This window comes from Caenorhabditis briggsae, assembly GCF_000004555.2.
Source record: "Caenorhabditis briggsae complete genome, chrIV, whole genome shotgun sequence".
In the NCBI taxonomy this organism is placed as follows: domain Eukaryota; kingdom Metazoa; phylum Nematoda; class Chromadorea; order Rhabditida; family Rhabditidae; genus Caenorhabditis; species Caenorhabditis briggsae.
In genome coordinates, this window is record NC_013487.2 from 14,289,938 (window position 1) to 14,313,021 (window position 23,084).

At 34.3% G+C, this 23,084-nt stretch overlaps 3 protein-coding genes across 3 annotated transcripts; all 3 read right to left on the reverse strand.

Annotated features, from left to right (window-relative positions):
* Positions 1-6,699: 6,699 nt before the first annotated feature.
* Cbr-cyp-33E1 lies at positions 6,700-13,706 on the reverse strand (the record flags this gene model as incomplete). Its single annotated transcript, XM_045236178.1, has 10 exons — positions 6,700-6,975; positions 7,022-7,159; positions 7,313-7,523; positions 9,911-10,073; positions 10,417-10,552; positions 10,745-10,876; positions 11,282-11,340; positions 13,212-13,360; positions 13,490-13,574; positions 13,625-13,706. 10 exons carry the CDS (start codon positions 13,704-13,706, stop codon positions 6,700-6,702), a joined length of 1,431 nt encoding a protein of 476 aa, XP_045092420.1.
* Positions 13,707-18,590: 4,884 nt separating this feature from the next.
* On the reverse strand, positions 18,591-19,379 carry CBG03498 (the record flags this gene model as incomplete). The annotated part of the gene is made up of 2 exons (XM_002634599.2): positions 18,591-18,993; positions 19,261-19,379. 2 exons carry the CDS (start codon positions 19,377-19,379, stop codon positions 18,591-18,593), a joined length of 522 nt encoding a protein of 173 aa, XP_002634645.2.
* A 989-nt stretch (positions 19,380-20,368) lies between these two features.
* Positions 20,369-21,273, reverse strand: CBG03497 (the record flags this gene model as incomplete). The annotated part of the gene is made up of 3 exons (XM_002634598.2): positions 20,369-20,868; positions 20,953-21,132; positions 21,162-21,273. 3 exons carry the CDS (start codon positions 21,271-21,273, stop codon positions 20,369-20,371), a joined length of 792 nt encoding a protein of 263 aa, XP_002634644.2.
* Between the last annotated feature and the right edge of the window lie 1,811 nt (positions 21,274-23,084).

Below are 23,084 nucleotides of genomic sequence, written 5' to 3' on the forward strand. Positions count from 1 at the left end.
CTATATATCTCACTTTCTGTGAAAGATATCAAAAAGTGGCTAGCTAATAAAATGTTGCTGATATCCTGATAAACATTTTACTAGTTAACCACTTTTTGATATCTTTCAAAAGAAGTGAGATATATAGGCTCAAAGTGGACGATCCGGGTGTCGTTCTATTAGAGGTTTTACGGTATCTTTCTTATATATAAAATGCTAGAGATGTCTGTCGGTCCTGGTGTCATGCTGTGGACTTTTTAAAACGAAAATTTTGAAACAGCAAATTTTTTTTTTCATTTTTGCATATTAATTTTAAAACACGGCGAACTATGGAATAGTGATTTTTAAGCACTGCTCAAAAATTTATTTTATTTTTGAACCAGATATAAAACTAGTGCTTTACGAAATAATTCGGGTCGAAGGGATGATCTTTTTGAGGAGTTTCACGGATTTTAAAAGTGAAAATTCAATAGTTATTGAAACGTGATGAAAAAATACATAGAAGAAAAAAAAGTTTAATAAAAAATACATTCTAGACGAAAAGAACTGCGTGAATTGGATCAGAAACCCACGACCCAAGATGACCTCAGGGAGATAAAATCACTATAAAAGAAGAGGAAAGTGGTGGGACGAATCAGTTCTTCCTTCTCGGGGCTCCCGAGAAGGGACCCGGAGGAGGGATCCGAATTCCGGATTCCTGTGTCTGGATTCCTGGGTCCGGATACCAGGGTCTGGATTCCAGGGCCCGGATTCCAGGATCCGGATTACAGTAGGCCAAATGATCAAAATTGAAGTAGACTACGAAAAAAAATCAAAATTTTCAAAAATTTTAACTTTGGAGATTTGAGCTCAGATTTTTGTTGGCAGCACATAGACACTGAAAAGTTTCCTTACTATTAGTATGTAGTAGTAGATAGATTCACTACTGTTCCAAAAAAATTATATGCATTAGACAATTCGCTTTTTCGTTTATTAAAAATAAAGATGCAAGAGAATTGGAGCTAAAATTGTTAGGAGTAGTCCTGTCATCCTATAAGACCCTAAAACTCAAACTACTCGCACAGTTCAAATACTAGTACATTATTCCAACATCTGCGCGTTTTTCGTATTTTGGACCTCTATTTTTTCTTGGGACTTCTGAACTTTTTTGGGACCTCTAATTTTTTTTGGGACCTCTAATTTTTTTTCGGACCTCTAAATTTTTTTGGGACCTCTAAACTAGAAAAGAGCCTAACAATCTATGTATCATTATAACCGACTATCCTTATTTTGGAAGTATTATATTGGAAACAGTAATTTTAAAAATGCATTTTTTAACCGTATAACAAATGAAACTGACCGAATTGAATGCAATTTAAAAAATCAAGAAGAAATCAGAGAATTAAAAATCAGAAAACTGAAAAAAAAGAAAAATAATTTTTGAAACAGTAATTTTTTTAAACTTTAGCACATCATCTTCAAAACACTGGTTACTATGGAGCAGTGATTTTTGAACACTTTTCAAAATTTGTATTTAATTTCTGAAGCAGAAATAAAAATTACTACTGTTTTCTTAATTTCTGATTTTGCTGATGCTGTATCGATTGTTTTCTTTTCTCGATTTTCAAGTTTTGAAAAATTACTGTTCCAAACTTCAGTTTTCTTAGAAATCACACTTGTATATTTGATCAGTTATGACAACTCTGATGTCCAATAAATAGTATTTTTCCAGGTCGGAAAATGAAATTAATTTCGAACTAAATTTTAATATTAAAATTACTGTTTCCACACCCATGGTCAGTTGTGTTGTGTGACTTTAAACAATTCCAGGATGCTGCAAATAAAGTTTTTTCAAAAAAAATATTCTTTGAAATGTTACTTATTCCAGAATTGATTGAAATCTCATAACACAACCTGAAGAGAGATTTTGAAACAGTAATTTTTTTTCAAAGATTTGCTCAAAATTCATTCAGCTTTATTAGCAAAAATATCCTTATTGATTGGACATCCGGACACACAGACATTTTAATTGTTGTATAACTTTTTAAGTTTTACTAGCTGCACGCAGACACAACTTTTTGATCGATGAAAACATAGATTAATCAATTCTGTTATAATTTCGGTTTTCAAGAAAGCTGAACTTTGAAACAGTAAATTTTTTAAACTTTTCGAAAATTAGGAGATGGGAAGAATTTGAATACTTTTTGAATCAGGAAAACCAGGAAATGGACAAGGTATTGGCGAATAATCATAAAACGTGTTTTTCAGAGATTTTTGAAATATCAATTTTCAAAAAATACATAAATAATTGAATTACTGTTTCATGAGAATTGAATATACAGTTTTGATCACCAAGAGTCAGTGGGTATCTGAGAAGTTTTCAAAAGATCTACAGTAATTTATCGCCATCCACTATGGTCGAAATTACTCAAACTTTGGAAGAAAGCCATTAGTATTATGAAACAGTAGTTTTAGAATTCTGTTCAAAATTAATATAATTTTGCGTACTGAAAAAACACATTTCACTATTTATATTTGGACATCCGGACACACAGACATTTTTGATAGATAGAAAAACGAATTAGCAATTCGGTTGCAAATTTGATTTTCAGAGAAACTAAAAGTGCCTAAAAATCACTTCTTTCATAATAATTGGATTATTTAAAAATGCATTCAACAAAGTTAAAATTACTGTTTCAGGAGAATTGAATATACAGTTTCAGTTATAAAGATTCAGTCAGTACTCATTTGGGTTCAAGCCAACGGATTAAAAAACGCGCCCCAAATAACTTTTAGGCTAGAAGAAATTGAATAATTTCAAAGTTGACGTGGATTTGACCTAATTAGTTTTAATCAACGAGTTGCAACGCGTTATTTTTTCGTCCAACGTTCAAAAGTTTGATCCTCAGCCACATAATTCTGCAGCGAATATTTTCTAAAATCTCACGTTTACTGGGGCGCGATTTCTGACCCATTAGCTCGAACCCAAGTGAGTACTGCTTAAAGCCTCTAAAATCTACAGTAATCCTAAAAGGACTGCAACGATACAGCTTATTAATATACACAGAGTTCGAAAGAAAGCCAAAAATAATTTGAAACAGAAATTTTTCAAAACAAAATGTTTCAAAGGAATTGCTCATTTTCTTAGCTCCCAAATGTCTGAAGAAGACAGATTTTGAAGACAAAAAAGGGAAAAAAGGAATGAGATTTATTTCAAATTGAAATTGCTTTTGAGAAAAAGAGAAGTACTCTATGAGCAAAAAAAAGAGGAAATGAGATGAGCAAAAATTGAAAGAAATGGGGGAAGGAAATGGAGGTGGAATTGGAGAATCTATTTTCAGAATAAACTTTTTACTGTTTCAAAATTTTGAGACTTTGAAATTTGAATGTAAAAACTCTAATTTAGCAATGATTTTTTATTAAATTATGGGTGGTTTTTTCAACTTATTTACTTTTTTTAATTCGCAAAATTATCGAGAAAAAAACACCTGATTTTATGGAAAATGTTTGGAATGTAATGCAACAATCGTACTGATTAACAAGAAAATTCTAAAATAATTTGAATTAGAAGGGAAACAGTGAAAATTATAATAGAAAAAAAAGAATACCTCAACTTTGAGCCAATTTATCTATTTATCTCGGTTACTGTGAAAGATATCGAAAGGCGGTCAACTGATAGAATGATTGAGTGGTTATAAAAGTCAGTAAAGACACACGCGTTGAGCTCAATTATTTTGGTTCCTATAAGAGATATGAAAAATGTGTCAACTGATACAATGTTACTGATATTATCATAAACATTTTATCAGTTGACCACTTTTTGATATCTTCTACAGTAGTCGAGATATATAAGCTTAAAGTTTAAAAACCGGCGCTGTTTAGCTGCGCGGTCGGCTGCCGACTATTTAACTTCGACCCAAATTATCTCGGTTACTGTAAAAGATATCAAAAAGTGGTCAACTAATAAATTATTTCTGATAACATGATAAACATTTTATCAGTTAACCGCTTTTTGATATCTTTCACAGGAAATGAGATATATGAGTTCAAAGTTAATGTTAATTAATACCAATAAGAAGTTTTTTGTTCCTAAATTTTTTCTAAGTTTTATGATATAGAAAAATATATATATTCTTGGAAAATCAAAATTTAACTGTTTTAAAGTTTTTCAAAGTAGTGAAATTTCTAATATTTTCAGTTGGAAACTTGATTCATCTAGACTTCATATAACTGAAAAATGAGTTGTCTTTTTTTCTGAAATTTCAAATTTTCAGAAAATGGAGAATTAGAAAAAAAATAAATAAATCCAAAGTTTTAAAGAAGATTTTTCGAATTATTTTCAAAATATGCAAAATCCAGAAGACGTCATCATGACTTCTGATCACATATCCATATATTTTTTGGGTACTTTTCTTCTTCTCTTTTTCCCAAAAAAAAAGAAAAAGAGGTGAAAATGGGATGGGAATTTTCTCGTTTATTCTCTCCTCTATCCCCTAAAAATGCACCATTTTTAGAGAGGGGGTGTTCATTTTCCATGGGGAATTCTTATTTTCAGAAAAAAAGAAAAGGGGGAAATTGATGTGAACGCCCGCGTTTTTGAAATAGATAAGAAGAGGAAATTCGGAAGAAATTGGAGTAGAAAAGTTTGAAATTTGCTGAAAATTAGGTGCAAATAATGGGAAATTTCGTAATTTTTGGAGAATAAAATCAATTTTTTCTAATTGTCAAAGACAGTAGTTGGAAGATATTTTCAGATATTTTCAAAATAATCAATCTGTAGTCTATGATTTTCTGAAAAATTAGGACATTTTTTCAGTTTTATATAATATAGAAATCGATTTTGAAACTGTTTTTTTTTTGATGAACGAATGAGTTTTTCATTAAAAAAATTATCACAAAAATCCAATTTAGCCAAATGTTTAATTTTAAAAATTTAATTGTTTTTTTTAATATTCATAATCGCGAATTTTGAAAAATTAAATTGAAGGAGGCCCGACACCAAAAAAAAAGAAGTTATCCTGATATTTTGCATAGAGAACCCCCATGAGGGGTTGAACTCATGACAGGCAGCTCAGGGGTACAGCGCCGCTACCGGCTGAGCTACGGGGGCGCGAAGGCGCCTGACGACCGATGGTCTACATAAGCGCGGCGCGATTTCGTCCCCCGAACTGTCCCCCGAAATTTTTGCTGTCTCGCCTCCTTTAATGTCTAAATATTTTTCTTAATGATAAGACTAGAAAATTAAAATTCGTGTGTTTTAAAAAGTGTTGAAAAGATGAAAATTCTGAGAAAAATTCTGAGAAAAAGGTTTGATTTTTTGACTGGAAATGTTAAAATTTTTGAAAAATGTAGTGCTAAAACAACAATTAGTTACTGATGAAACCTAAATAATGTGAAGAAAGTTTGAAACAGAAAATTGCATATTTTTAAAAAAATTCCATTACAGAAGCTATGACTTGTTGTTTCAGCTAGAAATTTAGCCAAGGATTTTCGTGGAGTATTTACAAAAATTGTTCTGTTTCAAACTGTTTTGAACCCTAACAACACTAATAATTGTAGTTACTACGTTGATATTTTTTCTAATCGATAATTCAAAAATCCGTTTTCTCTCTGTTTGCTGTAAGCACCATTAATTTGTGCATTAGATAGCCTAGTTTTGAAAATTTTTTAGATATATTTTTGAAACGGAAAAAAGTACAAGGATAGGGTCATAAGTTGGTTCAAAATTACTTTATTTAATAGAGTTCTGAGTTAGTATCTTCTTAACCGGTGGGGACCACCTAGTTCCGATGTGACAGGAACGTCAGAAAGTTCATTGTTCCAAGATCCTTGAAGCCTCTTGAAGTTTCATTTCTTTCTTATTTTCAGTCTGAATCATCAGGAATGCTCCAAATAATATTATTTCTCGTAGACACATCTGCATGAATCATCTGATTTCAGTTCCAAAAATTGACAGATCCTTCACCAGCATTTCATTTGCTGGTGTGAATAAATTGGAAAATTCTAAATTCATTTTTACAAAAATTTTGAATCAGCGATTTTTTTTTGCAATTTCAAAGATAAAAAAGACTAGAAATTTAAAATTGAAAGAAAAATTAGATGGTTACCTATCAAACATTGAAATTGAAGACTAAAATTTTGACTGAAAAGTTAAAACTTGAAAGTTTCCCGAAAAAAGTTTAGCACGAATCAAAATCAGCAACTGCAAAACTTGGAGAATTTTGTTTTAAATTTTTCTGAAACAGAAAAATCTGGAAAAAAAAGTAAATGTTGTTATTTTTCACATTTTTTTGAAAGTTTAGTTCTAAAAGTAATTGGAACAAACGTATCAGGTATTTAAAAGAAATTCAAAAATTTGAAGAAAATTTGAAACAGAAAAAAAATATTTCTTTCAATACGGCACTTTAAGCTCAATTATCTCAGTTTCCACAAGCAATACCAAAAACTTGTCATGTTATCAGCCGACTGATTTTAGATAACTCATGTAGAAATTGAGATAATTCAGCTCGAAAGTTAGGACTCTTAGAATTCAAAATATCGGATTATTTGGTTTCCAATAAGAACTACCGGAACAAAAATGACACTTGACGCTCATTCTGGTAAACTTTAAACTTACTGTTTCAGTCTTTAAGCATTTCCATTTACTATTAGAAATAACTCGAAACAGTCATAAATCGGCAAGTTCAGATAGACGAAAAAACAATTATAAAACATTTTAAAAAGGTTTATTTACAGAAAAAATCAATATCTCTTTTTGACAACAACTCTGAAATTCTTGGCCTTCATCGTAACACCACACTCTTTCTCAATACTTGGATTCAAATTATCCGGGTGCAATTTAATATCAAATTTGTTGAATAAATTGGCAAAAAATAGAAATAATTCCATTCGAGCCAATCCTTCACCCAGACATTGTCGTTTTCCAATTGAAAATGGCACGAGTTCTTCGACTTTTTTCAAATTTCCCAGAGAATCCAAAAATCGAGATGGACGGAATTCATAGGGTTCTGGGAAGATCTGAAAATATTTGGTTCTTCTGGATTACTGTAGGGGCCTATGGTACCTCTGGATCATACATCACTGAACTGATTTGTGGAGTGATTACTGTATCTTTGGGGATACGGTAGCCACCGATTTCCACCTCAGCAGTCGTGGTACGGGAGAGATTCATTGGAAGGAGATTGGCAAGACGTTGGGATTCCTGGAAACAGTTTTTTTTCAGAATTTTAACTTTTGGAGCCAAAAAAAATTTACTGTTTCAAAAAATATTCAATTTTGGTTACCAAAATCAGATTCTGTTAGAGCGTGTTGTTCCCTTGGGTATACTGTAGCTTTGAAAAGTAAGAGAACTCACATTCATTGTAGCCATAACATAGTTGAGATTCGGTCGATCGCTAGTTGTTATAATTCGATCATTTCCAATTTTCATATCCAATTCTTCATAAACTTTTTGACAAACTTCAGGATTCAGAAGGACATAAAGAAGTGACCAGTAGAGCGTATTCGAAGTGGTTTCCATTCCAGCAACCCATAAATCAAAGCATACACTATCCAATTGTTCCATTCTGCAAAAAAAAAAATAGTTGGATGAATTTTGAAATTCGAACTTTTCAATCTTTGAAGTTTGGAAAAGTGTGATTTAATTGAAATTTACTGTTTCAAGCGGAGTGTATTTTTAAAGATTTATTTGAACTGAGTTGATTTTTTAAAATCTTATCCTGTTTGAAGTGGAGTCAATTCATTAGTTATAGCTCCGCCTTTTTTTTGAAACCCCGCGGCGCGGTTTCTAATTTTTGTACTATTTTTAATATAATCTAAAAGTTAGAACCAATTTTTGGACCCCCTTATTCAAATTTTTAGTGTTACAAAATGCATATTTCAATTGTTCTATAGATCAATTAACTATTGATAATTGCTAGTGTTTTTCGAATTCTTTAAAGGTGGGGGGACAGGAGATTTTTCGTAGTTTTTTTGTAGCTAGAGTATGCATTCTACCGTCAAGGTGTACAACGCTTAATGTCACTCTGCGTACAGCTGTCGTCCTCGCCTTTATGTATGCAATCGGGCGTGCGCTTTCTCTTTGCCCGCGTGGCTCAGTCGGTAGCTGCGCCGCACCCTCAATCATCGCCCTCACAAGTTCAACTCCTGAGGGGCATCTTTGAACGGAATTTTGAGAACATTTTTTTTTCATGTCCCCCCACCTTTAATCAAATGTTTGTTAATTTATGGGTATGTGAAGCATTTTAATGAAAACTTCCAAAGTTACTGTTTCAAAACTTCCTATTGAATTGTATAGTTTTACCTCGTTTTGATAAAAGACTCCAACGTTTTTTCACTATTTCAATTTCAAATTTTTGGTTTTTCAGACGTATTGTTTTTTTAAATTAATGTACAGAGTGGCTTGTAATTACCGGTGCACAACTTCGGCGCCATGGTTCTCGGTGATGGCGCGCATTTGGTGTATCAAATTTTGTCAATTGACTTATTGATTCATAATTGAAATGCTTGCCAAGTTTCAGCTTCATTGGTTAAGTTTCAGGTAAATGGCGAGACCTAACGTCCACCATGCGACTGTCACCAGTCTTGATAAGTAGGGTGTTAGTCAAAACGAGATCTTTGAACGCTTTGGGATTTAAGACAGGCGGTTTTTCAAAGTTATCAAAAGATTCACCGTGGTTGGATCTTTATTTGGTCGCATTGAGAAAGGATGAAAAACTACGGTGACAACTCCAGAAAATGTTGATGTTTTTCTAGCTCAAATCAGGAGTAACCTACATAAAACGCTCAGAAAGTTGGCCATGAATATGGGTATCTTTCGGTGTTTTGCCTAAAAGATAGCCCAAAAGAAGCTTGATCCCAAATGGTATTGTGCTCTAGAATACGTCATCTTGTCGAAGAGCAATAAGCAATAGCAATAAGCTGGAGGTGGCTAAATTTCTTCTGGATGGCACGCCGTGAGGTGAACACTTTGACGAGCAGTGGTTTACGATTGAAGCCGAATCCAAGTCTCAAAGTTATTGTGTGTTAGCCAAGGATATCAAGGAAGCTTCTGAAAAGGAAAACCTCATTCCTGGAGATTTCCACCCTGCCAGCATTACGCTTTTTGCTGCGATATGCTCAAATTTAAAATTTTATAGAACAAAACGTCCGTATGACCAAGAAAATGTATATTGAGCAAATCTTGAAGATGATTCTGATCCCACGCCCCAAATGCCACTCTGAACGGGAACATTTGATTCACCAACATGACGGCGCTTCAGCCCACACCGTCAAACTCATCCAGCCGTGGTTTGAGGCACACCTGCATGGGGGGACAAATGGCCGGCCTACTTGCCGGATTTGAAACCTCGACTATTCCATCTAGAGTGTTGCAAAAGAAGATCTGCCCAAGACCCCATTCAAGTGTCGAGTCTCTAGAAGAGACACTGTTTCAGAAATGCGACAAAGTTTCGACCGTGCAACCATCAACGTCTACAAAAGACGTCTTCAGACCGTAACTAAGGCGAACGATGACTGAATCGAAAAGTTCTTTTTGATTATAAATTTTGTGCGTCCAAATAAACATATTGTTGAGTTTCAACGGTTTTGGGCTTTTACTTTTTGAGAAAACCTCTTTCAAACATGCGCCGGTAATTAAAAGCCACCCTGTACATGATAATGATAGATAATTCGTGGCTTAACTTTTGTCAGATGAATTTTCTGGGCCACCAAATTTACTGGCCTAGAAATGAACTGTCATTCATCCATGTTTGCTGGGGCATTTACTATGGTGGCCTAACTTTTTCGATTTTCTGGGCCACCATTCATGAATGGCTTAAAACATATATCAGGTGAATATTAGACGATTTCTAGGCCAGTAAGCTTGGTGGCCTAGAAAATGAGAAAGTTAGGCAACCATGGTAAATGGACTAGAAAGTACATCGAGCGACTGAAAAAATCCAAAAAAACTCACTCAAATCCTCCGTACCCTTCCTCATTTTCATGTTTCTTTCTCTCCTTCAAAAATGCTTCCACATAATCCGAATATTCATCAGAATCATAATCAATCACTGCCAATTTCTCTTCGGCTTGTTTTCGGAACATTTTCATCAATCCTCCCCAGTTATCGGTGACCACTGGAAAATCGGGATTATCTGGGTTACTGTAGAATATATCAAAAAGTTGGCAACTGCTAAAATGTTGATGATAAATTGATTACCTTTTGTCCGTTGTCAATTCTATGATATCTCTTATAGGAACTGAGATATAAGGGTTCAATGTTGAGAAGTCAGCGCTGAGCTATGCGGTCGGCTCTCCAACTTGGAGCTTATTTATCTCGGTTACTATAAAAGATATCAAAAACTTGTCAACTGATGAAATGTTGGTGAAAAATTGATAAACTTTTTGTTAGTTGACAACTTTCTGATAACTTTTAAAGGGACTGAGATAATTGAGCTCAAAGTATATGTCATATCTTACCGCTTTTATATCCACTCAAAATTGGCAACGAGCCAAGCCACGGATACATTCCTATCAGCCCACCAATCGGCTCGGCGGCCATTTTAAAATGTTTGTTCATTCGCTCTTTTAGCTCCAAAAACTCGGCCATGTTTGCCTGAAAATAGTTTTGAGATATCATTAAATTTGGAGGAAAATTTAATATTTGTAATTTTTGAAACAGTGAAAATTCCGAAATCTTTTTTTGCTGTTCCAAAAATCCTTGTTTTAAAGAGAAATTGTTTTTTCCAGGCACTAGTAGAGTAAAGATTCAAGCTCAATATTTGTTACAATTTTCAGAGAAACCCACCTCATCATATCGATATCCAAACAATAGATTATTGATAACCGATCCGACGGAAGCATCGAAAATCACTTGCATATCAACATTATCCTTGCATTTATTGATTGATTCTATCATAGCTGTCACCTCGTTAAGGACCTGGAACATTTTATTTTTTTACAGTAATACACACATTTTTTTTCAAATTTCTAAAAATAGCCAATTTTGAAGCCCTGCATAAGAAAGTCGAAATTTCGACCGCATAGGCCTTGAAAACCGTCGATTTTGAAACCCTACAAAAGTTGTCTAGAATTTTTCAATTTGTCTGAAAATTTCAGAGTATACTAAACAAAAATAGAGCTTCAATTTTGTAATTGACAATTTCTTTCTACCTACCGTAGTTTTCGAGATATGCTCTTTTGGAATAAATAGCGTGAGCAGAAGGGCCTCCCTTCTTTAAAGGCGCATATCTCAAAACCTACAGTAGCTAGAAAAATTTTGTCAACTCACCTTTTCCTCCATCAAATTCTTGCCCAATCCGAAATCTCTTAAAATGTGCAACGCAAATCTTCTCTGCTGAACCCAACGGTCTCCATGAGATTCAATGATACCGTATGAGCCTTCTGGAAAAAAGGTTACTGTAGTTTACGGTTTCAGGGTTTGGATTTGAAATTTCGGTTTGGTTATTTTAGCTGATAAAAGTATTTTCTTATAAGATCTGTAATTTTTAAATTGGTATTTCAAAAATTCCTGTTTCAAACTAAAACCAAATGAACAATAGGTGCTGGTTTTTACGATTCTGTGTGTTTGAGGCAAATGCGCTCTATCGAGAATGGCACTTCTGCAAAATTTAGAAGCAGTGGAATTTCGAAGTTTTCAAAAACTCCTGTTTCAGGGAATTTGTAAACAAAATTCTCAAAATTTCAGAGTTGCTAATTCTTCGAAATTCAAGATTTTCAGAACTTCAATTTTTTGAAACACAATTATCAATTTTCAAATTCAATTTTGTAGTCTTCAAAATCAAAGAAGGATTACTGTAGTTTACTGTTAAAAATTTTCGATTCAAAATTTTGGTTTTGCTATTCAAGCTGATGAAACCATTTCGAGTAACCCTTCTGTAACATTTTTCAAAAAAAAAAGGAAATTTTGAAGTTTTCAAATTTTTCTGTTTCAGAAAATCTGTAAACTAAATTATTCGAAATTCCATAGTTACTAAGATAGACTACTGACATTTTTTTCGAAATTTTCAAAATTTAACATTTCCAGTCAAAAATTTTGACTGTATTCTCAATTTTTGTCTGATAGGTTACTATGTAACAATTAATTCCAAGTTTTTATTTTTTCGAAACTTTTTTGAAACACAAATTTCTATTTTCTAGTCCTCTTAAGGATTACTGTAGTTTACGGTTTCAAGTTGTTGATTTGAAATTTTGGTTTGGTTATTCTAGTTGATATCGTTATCATCATTATTACTAATAACAATCACCAAATTCCGTATGTAAGGATGTATGTCGCGTGACGGTTCACCCATTCAAAGTTAACCGATTGAGCTGAAACCTGGACAGACGAATCGGAAATTTTTATTAGTTATGGCCCGTCCCTTTCTATTTTCGAAATTTCGATTTTGAAATCTTTTGGAAACGTTCCTTTGTTTCACCACAGTAAAGCGTGGTGGGCAGAGGGTGCGAGAGAGGAGGGAGAGGGGAAGTTGGTGAGGAAAACCAACACACACGTGTACGCCATGTTTTTCACTTCTTTTGTGTTGACCCGTGGTGTAGTGGCTAAGGCACTACGCTTTTGTCCTAGCTACGCGGGTTCGAGTCCGGCAGGCGGCAACTTCTTTTTTTTTTTTGATTTTTTAAAAAATTTCAGAAGTGAAAGAGAATATGTGTAATATTTTCTCTCATCGGTTCTAGTGGTATTGCGGGAAGGAGTTTTCAAAATTTCCCAATTTGATATCAAGTAGGAAGGAAAATTTAGTTATATTTTGAAGCTTTTTAGTGGTTTTTTTTTTCAATGAAGAGCCAAGTTAGCTGGATACAAAGCTGGAAGCTCTGAAACCACAACAAAAATGTCCAAAGACCTCAAAATATGATAAAATATCGGAAATTCAGAAAATCTAGATTCGGAGGTTACTCAAATTAATATTGGGAATTTCAAAATTCTTATTATCTACATTTAACTTTGAGAATATCAGAGTTTTCGAATTGCTGAGATTTTGGATCAAAATTTTCGAGTTTGGACTTTTTCAATTTCTCAACTTCCGAATTTTCTGAATTCACAAATTTCGGAAGTTCGGAAATTAGCAAATTCAAACCTGATAATTCGAAAATTCGGGATTCCGGAAATTCCAAAAACACGAAAATTTGTATTTGAAACACTTTTTTCAAAATCAACATTTTGGTGGAGGGCGACCGGAGGCCGACTGGTGATGATTAAAGAAGAAACATTTTTTGAAAAAAAAAGTTCAATAGAGCAAGTTTTCTACACTTACTTCTAATTTCAATAGAAATTGGAAAATCCGGACGGCCCACAAAACTTCCTCCATCTTTGATAAAATGTTGTTTTATCAACTTCCAATCAGTTACAGTAACCATTGGAAGTTTGGCCATCCAGAATGTGAACACTGGTCCGTATTCTTCTCTGTAAAATTTTAAAAATCAATAATATCGGCACGGCAGGAGTAACAAATTTAAATTTTGGATTTACATTATAAAACTTTTTTGAAACAGAAATTTTTTTCAAAAAAACGTTTTTGAAGGAAAAACTCACTTCAATTTCGCATATAGTTTATATCCTGGCTTCATTTCATCGGTCAAAAGATGCAAATTTCCAATCACTGGCAAAGGAAGGGGTCCTGCAACGAAAATTTTGGTTTATTTACAGTAATCTACAGTAATCCGTTACCTGGTGGAAGATTTCGACGTTTCCAGTAGAAACAATCGAATAGGTAGAGAAATAGGAGGGAACCAAGAATTAGCAATATCATTTTTTTTTCTGAATATAAATATTTTTACAGTAATTCAGAAAATTCAAAAATACAGAAATTCGGAAAATCAGAAATCAATGTGACTAAAAGACTAAAAATGGAAATTTCTGTTTCAAGAATTTTTTTAAAAATTAAAAATTGAAAAAAAAATTGTTAGACGATTGGGAATAGTCTGAATTTTCACTGAATAAATTAATATATTTAAAAAAATCAAAAAAGAATGAGCAACTTCAAAAATTTAAGAAATTAGTTTAGAAATTTTCTGAAACAGAAAAATTTGAAAAACTCGAAAAAGTATAAAATTTATTATTTTTTTCTTTAAAAATTCGTTCTTATGGCTGTAAAGATGGCAGAAAAAAAATTGAATTATTGAAGAAATTTCAGAAATGTACAGAAATTTTGAAACAGAAAATGTTTAAAAACCAAATTCTTCCCAAAAAACCTCATTCCAATACTCTCACTTCGAGCAGCTCAATTATCTTGGTTACTGTAAAAGATATAAAAAAGTTGTCAACTAACAAAATGTTTGTGATTTTATGAAAAACATTTTGTTAGGAGACCACTTTTTGATATCGTCTTCAAGAAATGAGATGAATTGGCTCAAAGTTTAAAGCAGGCGCTTGCTGATTAAAGCAACAGACCTTTAACTTTCAGCCACTTTTTTTCGGTAACTACAAAAGATATCGAACAATTTTTAACTGACGAAATGTTAGTGATATTATGATGAGCATTTTATCAGTTGACCATTTTTTGATATCTGTCACAGGAACGGAGATGTAAGGGTTCAAAGTTGATAACCCCTTTCACTGTAGACTGACTCCCAAAAACGCTTTTAAAGGAGCATTTTCGGGAACCTAGCCAAAATCAAGGAACAAGGAATAAAAAGCTATTTAAATTTGGCTGCTCACTCTTACGTTTAATACTCAGTCAGAAAAAAAAAGAAAATTACTAAGTTTAATGAAATTTTCAGCGAAAAAAAACACAAAAAACAAGGCTAGGTGGAAAAAAAGCCAAGAATATATTACCCCCCGACACACACAGACACTCCACTAGTCAAAAAATAACAATTTATATACCAACAAACACAAACTTTCCTCGTTTTTTCCCCCCAAAAACGATAGACGCAGAGTGCGCGACGAAATCAGTTGACACAGTTTTTCTCTCGTCACTCTCTCGTTTGGCAATGCTATTTCGCCGCAGGTGGACACAAAATTGAGGCAGAAAACATGAAAATGGGCGGGGCCGAGAGGCAAGGAACACAATAAGACACAGAAAAATGAAAAATTGGTGATTAGAAAGAGTTGATTTTTGATAATTGATGATGAAATTTGAAAAAAATCGTTAAATGCATATTTAAAGGCGCAAAACGGAACTACCGTATTTTGTATTCGTATTTTATCGATTTTTCAATGATTTTTTGTGATTTATATTGAAAAAAATGAGAAAATCGGCTCGAAAAATACGGTAGCCGCTCTATTGTAGTCCGGGACCTTCAAGGCGCATTTAAACGCGCAAGAGCCGAATTACCGTGTATTTGAGCCTATTTTCTTAATGTTCCGTCGATTTTTTGCGATTTTTATCGAAAAAACTGAAAACGCGCGAAAATCGATTTTTAAAAATCCCCAAAATCAGATTAACTTTAGGTTACGGTAGTTGTCGTTGTGGGACCTTGAAGGCTCAAAAAGGAACCACCGTATTTTTAAGCGTGCTTTTTTCATAATAATCGTACTGATTGTTGGGGAGGTTATAACAATTATTTTAAGCGTGCTTTTTTCATATATAATCGAGAAAATTCTAAATTTACTAAAAATTTTGGTTTCCCATGAAATAGTAATTTTTCAGTTTTTGAAAAAAAAATCCATATTTAAAGGCGCAGCATGGGAAAACAGCTATTACCGTAACCTGAGCCGGCCCTCTGAATTTTTTCCAACAATTTTCATCGTTTTGATTGAATTGGAAATTGAAGAAAAATTAGAATTTCAAAAAAATTGAAAATTAAAAAAAAAAAATTAAAAACCGAAATTTCGACATACCAACATTTAAATTCTACTCAATTTATCTCGGTTACTGTAGCAGATATTAAAAAGTGGTCAACTGATAAAATCTTGCTAATTTTATGATAAACATTTTGTTAGTAGAGCACCTTTTGATATCTCTCACAGGGAATGAGATAAATTGGCTCAAAGCTATTATAAAGCTTACGGTGTCTCTTAACTTTAATCAAATATATCTCGTTTCCTGTGAAAGATATCAAAAAGTGATCAACTGATAAAATGCTTATCATAATATTGTTAACAATTTTTTAGTCGATCACTTTTTGATATCTCTCACAGGAAATGAGTTATATGGGTTTAAATTTCGAAAAGCTTGACGGTTGAGCTACGCTGTAGACCGATATGTTGTCTTTAAGCTCATTTATCTTCGTTCTTGAAAGAGATATCGAGAAATTGTTAACTGACAAAATTTTAATCATAAAATTTCCAATATTTTATCAGTTGATCACTTTTTGAAATCTCTTACAGTAACCGAGATAATTCGGGTCCAATGGAGGTTCTTTTTAATAGTAAGGAGTTGTATAGATTTCAAAAGTGAAAATTCAATAATTATTTAAACGTGATGAAAAACTTTATTTTTCTGGATGAAAAAAGAAAAATACTTTCTCAATTTTAAACGCCTATGACCCTAGACCCCATTGGCCTCAGCCCCCCCCCCCCCAAAATTCCTATAAAAGAAGAGGAAAGTGGTGGGAAGAATCACTCCCGAGAAGTGGGCGGAGCCTGGGCCAGCAGGGCTCGATGGCTCTGGAGCTGCTGGAGCTAGGCTTCGAGCTAGAGGTCTAGCTGGTGGAGGACCCTATGACAATTCCTGGAACTGAAATCAGACAATTCATGCAGAGAGATGAGAAGATTATTTGGAGTGTTCCTGATGGTTCAGACTGAAAACAAGAAAGAAATACAGTAGCAGAGGCTTCAAGGATCTTGGAACAATGAACTCTCTGACGAAGGATCCCAATGCTGACGCCTCCTTGGTGGACCCCATCGGCTAAGAAGATCCTAACTCAGAAGCCTAAAGTGAAGGTTGCTAAACCATTAAATAAAGTGTTATTGAATCTACTAGAACTGCAAAAATCGTTGAAAATTTGAAAATTTCAGGTAACGGTATTATTCTGGCACAAAAGAAGGTAGTCGGCCGCTGATTGCGTAGCTCAACCGGCAAGAGCCGGCTGACCAACTTTGAGTCAATTTATCTCGGTTCCTGTGAAAGATATCGAAAAGTTGTACACTGATAAAATGTTTACCATATTATCACAAACATTTTATCAGTTGATCACTTTTCAATATCTCTCACAGGAAACGAGAAAACTTTGGTTAAAGTTGACAGTCACCAGACACCGTAATCACTCTGATAAGTAAAATTACACGGAAAAATTACTGTTTCATGGGAACCAAACATTCTGAGTAAATTCAAAAATTAGCGATACTCCTATGGTATGCATAAAAGCCAGCTACCGTATTTTTCGAGCCGATTTTATCGATTTTTCGATAAAAATCACAAAAATATAGACAGAAAAATACGAAAGTCCGCTTTTTAATTTAGCACCTAAGGTCCTGCAACGACAACTACCGTAACCTAAAATTATTCGTATTTTCCGGATGTTTAAAAATCGATTTTCGTGCGTTGTCAGTCAATTTTTCAAACATTTTTCGGTGAAAAATAACCGAAAACGACGAAAATCGGTTGAAAACGAGAAAATCGATATTTTAGGTTACGGTAGCTGTCGTTGTGAGACCTTAAAGCGCAACAACGAACTACCGTACCTTTTGAGTCTACATTTTCAATTTTGTGCGAATTATCGTCGGAAAAAACAACAAAAATTGTTGAAAAATGAGAAAATTTTATGAAAAAATACGGTAGTTTACTCTTATGCCCCTTTAAACTTTTTCCACAAATGTTGCCTTTTTTAATTAAAACTTTGATATCATTAATTTTAGAAATTTCGCTAAGTTTTTTCTGATTCCCATGAAACTGTATTTTTTTCGTTTTTCTTTTTTAGACCAGGTTTTCCAAATTTAAAGGAGCATTCAAAGATTCACCGCACACCACCTTTAAAGGTGGGGGGACATGAAAAAAATAATGTTCTCGAAATTCCGTTCAAAGATGCCCCTCGAGGAGTTGAACTTGTGAGAGTGAAGATTGAGGGTGCGGCGCCGCTACCGACTGAGCCACGCGGGCAAAGAGAAAGCGCACGCCCGATTGCATACATAAAGGCGAGGACGACAGCTGTACGCAGAGTGACATTAAGCGTTGTACACCGTCACGGTAGAATGCATACTCTAGCTACAAAAAAACTACGAAAAATCTCCTGTCCCCCCACCTTTAACAGTTTTATTACACCAAAAAAAAAACAAACAAAAAGATTGATAGCCGAATTGCAGAAAATAAAATCTATTTTTGACATGTCGGATATTTTAAAAGCAGCTCCTTTCAGAGAGTGATCAAAAAACATTGGATCTTCTGGAACAATCGATAGAATATCAGCATGGGTTTCCAGCTTAGACATACATTTTTCCTGAAAAAAGATATTTTTTCGATGAAAATGGCTAGATTTCCCACCTTCAGCTTCTCCAACTTATACTGAATCGCTAAATTGAACTTGTCCTTTATCGAATTTTTCGAATTTTCCAGAAGAAAACGTTCACATCTTGCAATGGCACTTTTCGCATCGAAATAATCGGCTAGTTTCAGAATTCCGACGGTAGCAGAGTCTTCTAGAAGTGAATCTCCGTGAATGAGCTCCAGAAAATTCTGAAAATCCTTCGGATCAATATCCTTCAATTCGATTATCGATTTTTCGGCTTCCGAGAAGTTTCCAGAGAATAGAGATTAGAAATAAAGCGAATGCAGGGAGAGATACATTTTGTTGACATGAAACTCTTGACTTCCAGCTACCAAAACGACATCCGAGAGTTCTTTTGCCGCGACATCATCAAATTTTCTCAAAATTTGACTTTCGAATCCGGACATTTTCTGGATTTCAACTTCTAATTTAATTGTCATTGTTCCATCGATCACATATCTGCTGGTGCGCTCGCAATCGTAAAAAGTTGCGTTTTCAAGAGATTTTTGCGAAAAATCATGAGAAATGAATGATGTACGCCAGTTTCCATTCGGTTTCAAAATGTTTGAACTAATTTTTGTTTCGATTTTCCATGGATTAGTTTCACGTGGCTTCAAACATTCTAAAAGGGAGTAGCCCCGGAGCGGGCACCTGATCATGCAAATTCTCCTGAAACATATTCATAAAATTTGAATTTCGGGCTAATTTTTTTCGGCTCCGCGTCACTTCGAAACCGGTAATTTCGAAACCAGTCATTTCGAAACTGCGAAAATTTCACGCTTCAATTTTTTTCTTCAATTTTAAGACTGAAAATTTCCAATTTTTAATTTCATTTTCACGTGACCGTGTTTTTTTTCGGTTTCGAAATGACTGGTTTCGAAATGACCGGTTTTGAAATGACCGGTTTCGAAGTGACGCGGAGCCTTTTTTTCGTACCATGACACTCCAAAATGCTCTTCTTCTGGTCCGTAGTACGCTTTTCCCACTTCCATACTCGCCACATCATTGAAAACGTGCTTCATAACGAACGTATTTTTTGCACCGACGACTAACATCTTTTATCGATTTTCTAAAAAAATATCGGTTGAAATGTTAAAAATACGGTGCATAAAAAGTCGAATCAATTCAAATTTAGTATGGGCAAATAATTTTTACCGTAGTCACTTGATTTCTGTTTGAGACACGCTGTAAAACCGGTAAAATTCGAAAATTAAAAAAAATCGCTGAAAATATCGATTTTTTGACAGAAAACTTGAGATTTTTGAGTCAAATTTGCTCATTTGACCCTTCTTTAACTCTTTGGGCGCGTCGCGGTCGTGCGTCGCGTGTCAATTTTCAAAATGGGCGGAGCCTAGTCGAGTTTGAACTTATTTTGAAGCGCTTGATAAAACAAAGCGTTGAACAATAAAATTTGTGAGCTCCGCCCATTTTTCCCAAAGTGGGCGGAGCCTAATTTGGAAAAGATTTTTTACTGAAATTTTGGAATTTTCGGGTCATTTTAGGCCAAAAATAATGGTACTTGGCTAAAATATCGATTTTTGGCTAAAAATGGAGGGTTTCTGCGGTCAAAATTGCTCACCTTTGGGTTATTTTATACCAAAATAGTGAAAAATGGCTGAAAATTATCCAAAAAAATTGTTTTTTAGGTCAAAATTGCACATTTTCAACTCAAAAATCTGAAAATTCGTGTATTCTAAAATTTCTAAACTCTGAAAAAATATCGGTTGAAATTTTAAAAATACGGTGCACAAAAAGTCGAATCAAGTCAAATTTAGTATGGGCAAATAATGTTGGCGCTATACTAGTTGGAAAGGGTCACTTTTTTTGCAATTTTTTCACTTTTTTCGACATAAAAATGATCGCTGATTATTTCTATGATGTTTTTAAGTTGTTAGGACACAAAAATTTTTTTTTTCAAAAATAGTTCTCAAAATATAATTCTCGGATTTTTTGAACCATTTTTAGTATTAATATTTTTTGAACAGACTCAACAACAACAATTTATTTAAAACAACAAAACTTTGAAAAGTATGAAAACAAAAATTTAATTCAATGGGTATTTCTCCGAGATTTGCTTCCACAGCTCATAGAATTTCGACTCTTCGTGATACTTGAACATCCAAAGAGCCTGAAACCAGTGATCGTCCCAATTGTCTCCTCTGAGTCCACATTTGGGTTTGATTTCTTTCTTCAACTGGCTCCAAAGTGACTCAACACGTTGAGTGTGGACACCAGTGGTTGGATTCACGAAGTTGAGCGAATGATTCACCGTCTCGTGAACATATCCAAGAGCTGCCAAACCGTTATAACCTCCCCAACAATCAGTACGAATTGTGGTGCCACGAATGACATATCGAGTAATGATCGCTTCGAGAGATGCCTGATCACGACGTCCTGTGATTTCGACGAACACCGAACGAGTGCCGTCCTTAATTCCTCCAACTAACCAGCCATCCCTCACCATTCGGCCCACATTGTGTTTCCTCTTGACAATATTTGTATCATCAATTTGCACAATGGTACCGACTCCCCCGATTTGGATGACTGGATTGTTGAAGTTCTCGGCCATCACATCACGAATCCATTGACCTCATTGCACGCATGTGTTTGGGTCTACCTCAACATTACGTGCCATTTCCTCGACTTTCATGGAAGAGGTGACGTAGAGGAAGGAGAAAAGGAAAAACTTTTTGCGATCACAGTGTAGACCTTCGAAAAATGTGGTTTTCAACAGGCCTACTTTGACGACAAGGCGTGAAGCTTTGCATTTTCTTTTGTTACATTCGAACTTGAATCGAATGGGTTCACCTGAATGGATTTTAATTATTTTAAGAGACCTCTTGCGGCGACATAATCGTCAAACTCGTCCTTGGTCGTCGAGGCCACTTCGGGCCATCCAGAGAATAAATTGAAGCTTCTAAGGCTTAAAAGAGCAGCCTGAGCAGACATTTTGACGAACTAGTTCAACTATTTTAGGAGATGTAACTCGACTAAAACGTAAACAACAACAACAACTTTGAAATGAGCAATATAATGTTTTTAGCTTTTACCATTTTTACCTAAGCCTAGAACATTGAGGACAAATTCGCAGCTCCTCCGTTAAAACTATTGCCATTACTGAAATAGGCTTAGGCTTCCAGGAAAGAAATCTGCAAATTCAGAAGAAATTCTAAGTGAAAACGAAAAAAATAAATTGAAATGTTTGAAAAAATGAAAAAAAAACTGCTAAAAAATTTTTGATGGCATCAGAAAATCCGAGAATTACATTTTGACAGCTATTTTTTGGAAATTATCGGCAAAAAAATTTTTTTTTGATGGAAAATTTTTTGTGTCCTAACAACTTAAAAATCATAGAAATAATCAGCGATCATTTTTATGTCGAAAAAAGTGATAAAATCGCGAAAAAAAGTGACCCCTTCCAACTAGTATAGCGCCAAAATTTCAGCGAATTCTTCACTTACTAGAATCTGACTTGCCATGTTCAAGTTACTTGCGCGCCAGCGTTAATAAAGCTCAGGTTTCACTAATTTACCCAAAAAATAGCAGACTAGAAAACCCATAGCAGATGATTTTCCTGATAGCAGACGAGATTCTGAAACTGGAGTAAAAATAGCAGATAAGACAAATATAGCAGATGATCTATAGCAGATGAGCCAATATAGCAGATGATCTAGCTATAGCAGACGAGCCAATATAGCAGACGAGTAAATAGCAGATAATATCAAAGCAGATGAGTATTTTCCCACGGATGAAAAGAAGGGGGCGGAGTTTCGAATGAACGAATTTGTGGAGGAGGTTTTTGTGGACTTCCTGATAACGGAAATTGCTCTGGAAATTGAAAAATCTGAATTTTAGAGCTAGAAATACTGAAAATGTCCGATTTTCAGAATTTTTGGCTAGAAAGTTCCAATATGCGCAAATTAGGCTGAAAATTTTGAAAAATTCGATTGAAAATTGGGTTTGCTGTCAATTTTCGGCCTAAAAATAGACAAAATTGTGTCCGAAACGTCTAAAAATCGATAATGTTACGAAAAATCGGATTTTGGCAATTTTTTAGATTTTTCAGCGAATTTTCAGTTTTTTAATCGATATTTATAGCCAATTTGCAACAATGTAGGCACATAATTGGGCTTTTTTCCACAAAAATACTCTTTTTCCAGAAATTTCCTCAAAATCCCAAATCCACGCACTTTGTCCCGCCGGTCTGCTCCCTCTGAATCCCGATCGTCTCGCTGGTGTATTCCTATTTCTGCGATCGTGTCGATTATTGTTTTCCGCGCCGAAATTGTCTGAAAATTCAAAAATTTAGGCCTAAAATTCTATATTTTCTCTACAAGAAGCTTCTTTCGTTGTTCCTGCACGATTCGTTGCCGTTGAATGCGTATTTTCTGAAAAATTGGATTTTCGAATATATTTTAAAGGTGGAGTGCGGTGAAAAATTTCATTGCTTTATTTTGTGTAGAATTCAATGTAGATTCACATAAAAATAAAGAAAAAATTCAAAAAAATTTCCTAAAATGAGAAAACCGCATCGAAAAACGGTTGTTTTTCCACTGAAAGCCCTTAGGGACGAGCTTTGCTTTTATAGGCCACCGGCGAACAAAAGCGCGCGAAAAATTCGCACTCGAATTTTTCAAAATTTTTTTCTTAGTTTTCGGTGTTTCTTCCGATTTTTTCAGCTTTTTCGAAGCAGTTCTGGTAAAAATTGATAACATTTGTTTCTTTTCAGATTGAATTCTCTGTTTCTTCACAAATTCTGT